Genomic DNA, 9848 nt, shown 5'->3' with positions numbered 1-9848 from the left:
GGTGCAGGATCCCCAAGCATCTATCAGAACTAGGGAACAACTTCCTCTTGCTCTCTAGAGCCCTCTGCTGATATCTGCTGATATCTACATGCAAATTTGGAATTGGTACATTTAACACATTGAGTTCTATTCTCAAGCTACCTCTGCTAAGGAGTGTGCCCATGCATGGCCAGTACATCCTCTCCAAAGCCTGTCATGGTACTATTGCTTCAGTCCCCACCTAGTATGCTCTCTGTACATTGTCTTTGGTGTCTCCTGATCATTTGTCACTTGTACCAATGCTGAAATGCTAACGTTTCCAGTGTGTGTTCTTTGTTTTGTTTCTCCTGCAGGAGGGTTCTGTCCATCTTGCCCTAGTTACCTGACATTTAACCCTAGACATTGGATGAACAATCTCCACTTCTCCTCTTCATACTGAGTTCCAAATTATTTCACATAACTAGCCTTTAGTGATCTCATGCCTTCCTCTACAAACCCATTTCCTGTCTTCAGTTTTGGGATTGGACTCAGGCTGTGTGTGTGTGTGTGTGTGTGTGTGTGTGTGTGTGTGTGTGTGTGTTGGGCAGGTGCTCTACCACTGAGCTATGACTCTAGCCACATTTCACTTCAACCATTTGATGGCAAAATGGGACTTGGTGACAAAGACCTTTAGCATTTAGGATATAGACACACACAAGAAGGTCCCCATGAAGTTACAGCCCCTTTGATACACATTGTGAACTCTAGGGTTACCCAGTGAGACCTTACTTCAACATAAAACCCAGCAAAACAATCAAAGATGTATTGACTGCCTCACCAAGAATCAAGCCCCCAATAGTCTATGACCTACATTATTTTCAGTTACTAGATCCATTCTTCTCAGGAGTACATGCTCCTTTAATCTGTCTTCATTCGTCATTTTGCAACCAATGTATTATTCTCCCTTCTGCCCAAATTCCACACTGACACAAAACCATTTGCCTAAAGCTTAGCATCCTGCCTATTGGGAGTGCTGGGTATTGAAACCAGAGTTTCACGAATTATTCACTATTTAGGTGAATAGTCTAACACTGGACAACATCCCTACCCCTTGTCAATTATTTTTTGTTGTGTGTTTTTGAGATGGTCTGACTATGTAGCCCTGGCTGTCCTGGAACTCCCTCTGTGGCTCAGGCTGGCCCCTTCCTCAGATCTGCCTGCCTGAGCCTCCTGAGTGCTGCTCTCTTTAGAGATTTATATCCTTGGCTCTTTTCCTTCTATTTTTGAGACAGGATTGCTTTAAGTTGCACAGGCAAACTGCAATCCTCTAGCTTCAGCTTTTAGGTGTTTGCCACCAGACCTGATTTGCTTATCCTATCTCAAGCTGTGTACATGACCTAGTTGAATGACTAGTCCATATCTCTTCTTGTCTGTTTGTATTGAGATTAGGACAGAATGTCTGCAGGCAGGAAATGGTTGAATCTAACTAAGGCGGCTGCCAAAGTGACTGCCACAGACAACTTTCTATTCATTATCATCCTACTTGCAAGTGACATGTTCCCAAGAGTACCAGGACATTCCCAGAAAATACAGGAATAGTCTGTATTTTCATTATATTCATTAGCCTACCCTTCGCCTGTAGTTTTTTTAACCCCATATTTTACCTTAGTTTTTAGATAAGTTTTCCCTGTGTAGCTCTGCATGGACTTCAACTTGCAACAATTCATCTGTCTTTGCTTCCAGAGCAATAAGATCACAGGTGTGGGCCACTTGCTATTTGTAAGTTTTAATTTTTTCTTTTGAGATAGGGTCTCATGTATAGCCCAGACTTTCCTCAAACTAACACCCCTGGCTCAGCCTGGGTGGAGCTGACAGCTCAGCTTTCTCTTCTCCTGCATCTTAAGCTCCCACCCCCAGCTGATTTCGAATCTGGTTTGAGAGGTTTTCCCTGCTCTATTCTTGGGTTTCTGTTTTGTTTGTTTTGAGATAGGGTCTCTTGTTGTCCAGGCTGGGCAGAGATTTGATATGTGGCTGAGGTTAGTCTTGAACTCCTGCTCCACCTGCCCTTACCTCCCAAGTGCTGGGATTACTTCCTACGTCACCATACCCACCTGCCTTGGTGTGAATAAGGATAGACTATTTCTGTTCAAGAATAAAAGGTGTAGGCCAGGTGGTGGTGGTGCCCACTTTTAATCCCAGCACTTGGGAGGCAGAGGCAGGCGGATTTCTGAGATCGAGGCCAGCCTGGTCTACAGAGTGAGTTCTAGGACAGCCAGGGCTACACAGAGAAACCCTGTCTTGGAAAAAAACAAAAAACCAAACCAAACCAAAAGCCTGTCAGACAAACTAGTAAATGATTGTTAGTCAACATTATTATAAATAAATGCATGAGTATTTACCCCAGTCCTTTTCAAGTGCATGGTAAAAAAAGAGACAAGTACGCAGACTCCTGAAACCACAGTTGCAAAAGAGGTGAGATGGGACCTCAGAAGAAATACAGCTAGTTACTCCCGGGGAACTGAGCAGGCTTTCTTGTGAAGGGATTTGGACAGAGGATTGAAAGATGATCAGACAAGGGTTGAAAGATGACCAGACAAGGATTGAAAGATGGCCAGACAAGGGTTGAAAGATGGCCAGACATTTCCAACAGAAAGATCAAAAGAGGGTCATTCCAGAGCAGAAGGTCAAGTTGTACAGAAGCCTCTGGTTGAAGACAAACTAAGTTCATGGTTCCAGATAGGTGTCAGGGAAATAGGCAGGCATGTCCAAGCTTCAGGAAACGTGGCTGGGGAGGGTTGTCTGTAGTTAGATTGTCTACATTTCTTTGTTTTCCAAGTATGTGGATATTAGCCTGTGGGCTAGTGGTGTCTAAATTTGGCTCTCAGAAATACCCTGGAAACTCCTTAAAGACACTGGGAAAGGCCAGGTATGGTGGGTGGTTCATGCCTGCAATCCCAGTTTATGATCATTCTCAGCTACGTACTGAATTTGAAGTCATCCAGAGCTACACATAGTCTTGTCCAAATAAAACAAAGCAAAATAACAACAACAACAAAACCCCAAAACCTACAGAGTAATTTTCTACAGAATGGGGTGGGGAGTAACAGTAGACGCTGACCTCCTTCAGGTCTTTATCCTATAGAATTTAAACCACATATCAATACAAAACACAGCTCTCACTTTAAAGGGACTAAGAGATAGTTTATTTTGTTGTCAAATATAGGTAACCATGGCCTAGAAACTCTGTTGGCATTTAGGCCTCTACTCCTCTACACTTTCTCTCCATCTCTGTTTCTATTCCCTCAACTCCTCTTCCCAGGTCCTGAATAAACTCTATTCTATACTCTACCATTATGTGGCTGGTCCCTCAGGGGGAAGGGATGCCTCAGCATGGGCCTGCAGTGGCATCCCCAAATTTACACCAAACATATTCCTTCTCTTTTTATCTTTTTATAAAACAACAAACAGTCTAGGTTATTCTAAATACCATGTTCCAACATGATACCAGTTTCATGAAGTTGGTTTATTAATTAAGTTAATAATTTGTGTTTTGTGTGTATTTGTGCTCACATCCGTAAGTACACCAGTCCCATAGCATGGGGTATGAAAGTCTGAGGTTGACCTGTGGGAGTTAGTTCTCTTTACTTTTGAGCCTGTAACAGGCCCCCGACCTTAGCACAACTCACTCCATGATGGAAGTACCATTCAGACTGTAAAACTCTGCATACAGACAGCACCACCTGCCAAAACTAAAATAAAGGCCCAATTCATCAGAGTCCATAGTTCTGGGAAATTATCTAAATGTACTAACGTTGCTTTTTGGCTTAGGTAGTTCCACTTCTGGCTAACTGTTCTTGTTAACTGAAGTATGACAACCCAGAATATATCTTTTGTGCTTAAAAGCTCACCCCATGAAAAGTTCAGGGCTATGCTGGGATCCTGAACACCCAGCATAGTTACTGGTCAACTAATAAAGCTGTCCTATTGGCTTAAACCTGTGTACAAGTTGTTTTCTCTGGAGGCTATCACACTATAGGTCCAGGCATGGAATTCAGGGCATCAGGCTTGGTACACATGCCTTTACTCAGAGCCATCTCAATGGCCCTCAAGAAATTTTATAGTAACAGAACAAAGAAAGTTTTAAATCAAGGTTGTAGAAACTAAGAGGTCTGTACAAAGACTTTATTTGATAATCACAGACTGTTAAGGTAAACACAGAGGTGACAAAAAGCAGCCCTTTAGAGGACTAAAATTAGCTCAAGATAATTTGGCTCAGGGCTTGCGATATTTCAGCTCTCTCCAATCACATCTTAATCACCTAATTAGCCCTAAAGAATATTTATAACCCTGCAGTTTTCCCTGTCAGTTTATACCTCTTCCTCTCTCTCTATGTGTATACCTACTTCTAAAACAGTGCGCTGTCTGCACCCATTCACTAGCACATAAGAAAAACAACATGTAACCTCTCTGTCTTTCCTTCCTTTTCTTTATTGAGACAGGGTCTTGCTACACAGAAGTCTAAAGCAGGATATTCATTTATTTTGGATGCAGTCTCTTGTAGCCCAAACTGACTTTCAACTGCGTAGCCAAGGATAATACTGTACTGAGTTTCTCGACAGCCCCACTTTTAACTTTAGATCCTTCTGACCCTACCTCCCGAGAGCTGAGATTTCAAGTGTGTGCCACCATACTCGTTTCCAAATTATATTTTTTTCTTTAAATTAAGAAGTGTCTGTATGTGACTTCCTCCAGTCACACCGAGAATCTGGAGTTACTAGTTATGATGAGCTGTACCCGTGTTGGGGACTGAACTCAAGGTAGGCAGCAACTGAAAACATTAGGAAGTTAGGAAACTGCTGAGCCATTTCTTCAGCCTCCCGAGTGCTGGGATTAAGGGCATGCGCCACCGCACTTGTTAAGTGTCTTTTGGATGAATTAGTCAACCGATGGGCGAAACAGGAGGATGTGAAGAATAAACCTAATTTTTTTTTTTTTTTTTTTTTTTTTGAGACAGGGCTTCTCTGTATAGCCCTGGCTGTCCTGTAACTCACTCTAAAGACCAGGCTGGCCTCGAACTCAGAAATCCGCCTGCCTCTGCCTCCCAAAGGCTAGGATTAAAGGCGTGTGCCACCACCGCTCGGCTAAACTTGAAACCTTACTTTAGGCAGTTTGCCCTGTAAATGTAAGTCACTCGCTCAAGGCTGGGTGGAGATAAAAGGATTGTTTTTAGTTTACAAGTTCTTTGTGATTTCGCTCTTACCTTTCCGGTCATTTGACACACAAATTCCTAGTTGACCCTGCCTACCGTAGCTACCCACCCACCTAGCCGCAGGCAGTGAGGACTCGAAAGTGCAGCCCCTAAAGGGGTTGCACGGCTGCAGGTCGGCGTGCCCGTAAATCGGACGCATGCGCAGTAGCTACAGTCCTAGAGTTCGCGGGAAGTTGGGGCCTTTCTCGCTTATGATTGGCTGTTGCGGTAGGCTCCCACCCACCGAGGCACAGCGCTGCATGGTGATTGGGCGAGCTCACAGAGGCCGGACGCGGTTTAGGGGCGAGGTTGGGGAGGCGGGAAAGGACCCGGCTAGCGCGGGGTCGCGCTGTACTCTGTGTTGTTACGTGGAGCGGTTCGGAAATGGCGGTGCAGCCTAAGGAGACGCTGCAGTTGGAAGGCGCGGCCGAGGTGGGCTTCGTGCGCTTCTTTGAGGGCATGCCGGAGAAGCCGAGCACCACCGTGCGCCTCTTCGACCGCGGCGACTTTTACACCACGCACGGCGAGGACGCGCTGCTGGCCGCTCGCGAGGTGTTCAAGACTCAGGGCGTGATCAAGTACATGGGGCCGGCAGGTGAGGGCAGCCGCGGCGGTGGGAGCGGCTCGGGGCCGGAGCGCGGCGGGCAGCCTGGCAGCGCCGGGGCGGGAAACCGGACGTATCCAGCGGTGGGGCAGCCCGGTTCCCCTGGGGCCATGCGGTTAGCGTTTTGTTTTGGTTCGCTTCCGCGCAGTGGGCTGGGCTTGTCTAGGCACCGGGCAGCTCACGACCATACCCCGCTTAGTCCAGGCAGTCCTCGAACGCCTCGAGTTTCAGCCTCCCAAGTTGCTAGGATTAAAGTCTTGTGTCACCTCGTGTAGCTCTAAATCAGTAAGAGCCCGCAGCCTAGGAGTGAGGAGTGGACGGCGTTTTGGGAGATTCCTTTAAGACACCCTCATTTGCCTATATACCGTGTTTTGCTTTGTTTTGAAACCGTCCCGCTTGGGAACCTGTGATGGACCATTGCTGAAGGGCAGTATCGCCAAGTGGTCAGGACCTACGATCTATCATGGAGCTGAACTGCCCGGATTTCAGTTGCAGCTCCCCTACTATTTGCTGTGTGCGGTTGAGCTAGTTGGAAAGCTGTGCTCAGCATTCATCCCCCCCCCCCCCCCCCCAAGCCACCTGGCTCTCACCGTTCAGCATCATCTCTCCCTAAAAGGCTTCAGAACTCATTTGGCCTTGGTGGATGAATTTGATCTCCATAATAACTCACAATCTTCCCAGCCCTTGCCACTAGTTTATGTTCCTTCTCTAGATATTTTGGGATGTAATATGTAAATGAAGTCATATTTGTTCTTTGTTTCAAGGCTTATTTATCTGTGTTATCAGTATTTCATTCCTTTTGGATGCTAGATAATTGTATGGATTCCAGAATTTAATTTAGCACTTTGTTGGTGGAGTTTGTTTTGGCTTGGTTTTTGGAGACCAGGTCTCCCTGTTTAGTCTTGACTGACCGGGAATTCAGTAGGTTTGCTGACCAGGTTGTCTTAGAGCCTTACCCCACTGCCACTGCCTCCTAGGACTACAGGCTTTCACACCACACCCAGCTGAGCTTGTTACTTGAACCCTAAGCTTTCATTTGCATTTGTACCCATTCTTTCCAGCAGTACAGTGAACAGTAAGCTTTTGCAGCTTTCTGGATCTCATCCCACGGACTCGGGGAAGATTCTGTTGATTTTTTTCATAATTCTCTGGAGCTCCCATCTGGTATCCCTTTACTGACATTTTACCTGCTTTATTGTGATCTTGTAAAGATTTGTTATTCTAAAGCCCTGTGATTAGGAAGAGCCTCCTGCCTCAGCCTCCAAGGTTCAAATGCTAGGATTCCGTAATTGAATAGAAATTGGGGCTATACATCCTTCTCAGAGATTCTTGTATGACCGTCTGACCGTCAGTCTAGTCCCTCTGTGGAGCACGGGTAGGTTTCAGTTCTGATTGTTTGTTTCACGGCAGAAAAATCCTGTTCTCTTTATAGGTTGGTTCTTCAGGAACTTAGAGTATACACAGACAAGGCCTTCAGATGCTTCTCATTAAGGGTACACTGCTTCCCAGTGTGTCACACATATTCTGCCTTCTACAGAAATGGCTTCTTCAGAGAACAACCAGCAAACTTTCTTTGAGATGGGTCTACATGGTGAAGCACAGGGTAGCTTCTGGCTTCAGACCTGTGGCTTTAGCCTCCCTGGTGGGCACCACCTTGCCTGGGGAGTCTGTGGTGTTAGGATTCGAAGAGGAGACTCTTTTCATTTACCTCTTCACTCCTGGGTCTTAGACAACAACACATTTAATAATGAGTTCTGGTTAGTAAAAAGACCAAGAAACATTTCTCTGGGTTCTAGCTAGTGCCAGGTAGATACCACTGCTGTGTACTGTAGTTAGGCATAAGAACAGAGAAGCCAGACATGATGGCAAATACTTTTAATCCCAGCACAAGGGCAGGTGCATCTCTGAGATCAAGGCCAGCCTGGTCCACATAGAATTTAGGACACCCAAGGCTATATAGAGAAACCCTGTCTCAACACTGTCTCCTTCCACCCATACCACCCCTCCAAACTGAAAAACACTAACTACAAAAAAGAACAAAGGGGCTTGCACATCTGAGAGGGCATCTGAAGTGATGAACCTTTAATGCAGTGCTTCAGCATTGCACTGACTGGTCTGTCCTGACCAGATGGTTCTGGCACATGCTGTGGGTTGGTTCAGCCACTGTCCCAGAATTAATACAGACCATCTTCCCTCACCATAATATTTTTGCCAAATAAGACATTGCATGTTAGTTTCTAAATTGAGAGCTGGTATATTTTTATTTTATTTTATTTTTAGCTTTTCACACAGTGTCTTAGTGTGTAGCCTTGGCTGGCTTGGAACTTACCATGACTCACAGAGATCCACCTGCTTCTCTGTTGTCCCAGTATTAGGGCATTCTCCTTCAGACTAGCCTCTTAGACATTTATGTACTGGATTTTGTATGTATGTGTTTTGTCTGTGTGCCTGTCTGTGCATTGTATGTGTGCCTGGTGCCGGGGGAGGCCAGAAGAGAGCCTTAGATTTCTTGGTATTACAGTTAAAAATATATGTAAGCAGCCATGTCAATGCTGGGAAAATTGAGTTTTTATTCCAGTGGATGGTGTAATGATTTTATTTGTGTGCCTGTGTGTGGAAAAGTTTACTTTATGTGTATGGAGGTCTTGTGTGCATGCTTGTGTGTACACCGTGTGCATGAATCTAGAAGAGGGCATTGGATTCCTTGGGACTGGCATACTTTGCGCTAAAACAGGGTCTCATGCTTGGTATTATTTGCATTTTGAAGAATAAATAATTCATTTCTCACGAGACACTATTCTGTTCTGATCATGTTAATAGCTTCCTGTTCCTGTCCACTAGATTCCAAAGTGTTGTTGTTCCCTTGTGACAGCTTACGTTTCTCCCAAAATTATTATATGTCCCCCCCAGAGGAGCAGAATCACACCCAGTTGAGATACAGATGAGAAAGTTTGAAAATTTAAAAAAAAAAAAAAATATATATATATATACATATATATGTGTATATATATGTATATGTGTGTGTGTGTGTGTGTGTGTGTGTGTGTGTGTATGTATGTGTATTGTGTGTGTCTGGTCCCACAAAGGCCAGAAGAGGGCATCTGATTTTCTAAGACTGACCAGATGGTTGTGAGCCACCATGTGGGTGCTGGGAATTGAGCTTAGGACCTCTGCAAGAGCAGCCAGTGTTCTTAGCCACTTGGCTATCTCTCCAGCCCCTGAAAACTCTTGCTTTATTGTGTGTTTTTATTTTTTTATTTTTTTATTTTTTTATTTCATTTGGTTTTTCGAGACAGAGTTTTTCAGTATAGCCCTGGCTGTCCTGGAATTCACTCTGTAGTCCAGGCTGGCCTCCGCATGCCTCTGCCTCCCAAGTGGTGGGATTAAAGGTGTGCACCGCCCGTCTTTTTTTTTTTTTTTTAACAGAGTCTCCCTGTGTACTGCCTGGCCTGGACCTGGATCTGGCTTAAACCAGCTTGGCCTTTCAGTCACAGAGGTCTTGCCTGTCTAGACTTTGTCTGAAAAGACATCCAGCTTCCTGGGAATTCTGTTGACTGTAGGAAAGTGGATTACACATAAGCAAAGAGGGAGGCAGTCTGAAATCACACATGTGATAGAATTTGGGTTTAGAATCTTTTCAACACACTGGGAACCTGGAACGTTTACAGGTGTCTTTGTGAAGCATGACGTTGCTGAGATTGACTAGATCACTAGACATATCTCCCAGTACACAGAAGCCAGTTCTGTGTGGTTGGAGCATGCTCCACAGTGTTAGGGAACAGTATGAGTATATAAAAGTGAAACGTAGTGATTTACATATGCTAGCGAATATAGAGGGAACTCTCAGCCTGTAACTGTTAAGCAGCCAGGTAGGGACAGTGCTAAATGGGAGACTACTTGCTTGAGTCTAGAGTTCTGTGAATGGAGTGTGGCTAGGTGTCGTTTGAGTCTAGAGTTCTGTGAGTGGAGTGTGACTAGGTGTTGTTTGAGTCTAGAGTTCTGTGAATGGAGCGTGACTAGGTGTCGTTTGAGTCTAGA

The 9848-nt window shown here is 45.0% G+C and overlaps 1 protein-coding gene across 1 annotated transcript in view; it reads left to right on the top strand.

Annotated features, from left to right (window-relative positions):
• Positions 1–5503: 5503 nt before the first annotated feature.
• Msh2 (mutS homolog 2) overlaps positions 5504–9848 on the top strand; it is a 57243-nt gene continuing 52898 nt past the window's right edge. The window contains exon 1 of the mRNA XM_031355803.1: positions 5504–5801. Coding sequence (XP_031211663.1) covers positions 5591–5801 — 211 coding nt within the window. The 5' untranslated portion in view covers positions 5504–5590. The remainder of the gene's footprint in view (positions 5802–9848) is intronic.

Source organism: Mastomys coucha, unplaced genomic scaffold (genome assembly GCF_008632895.1).
Source record: "Mastomys coucha isolate ucsf_1 unplaced genomic scaffold, UCSF_Mcou_1 pScaffold6, whole genome shotgun sequence".
NCBI classification, from domain to species: domain Eukaryota; kingdom Metazoa; phylum Chordata; class Mammalia; order Rodentia; family Muridae; genus Mastomys; species Mastomys coucha.
This window is presented reverse-complemented; position numbering and strand designations above follow the sequence as displayed.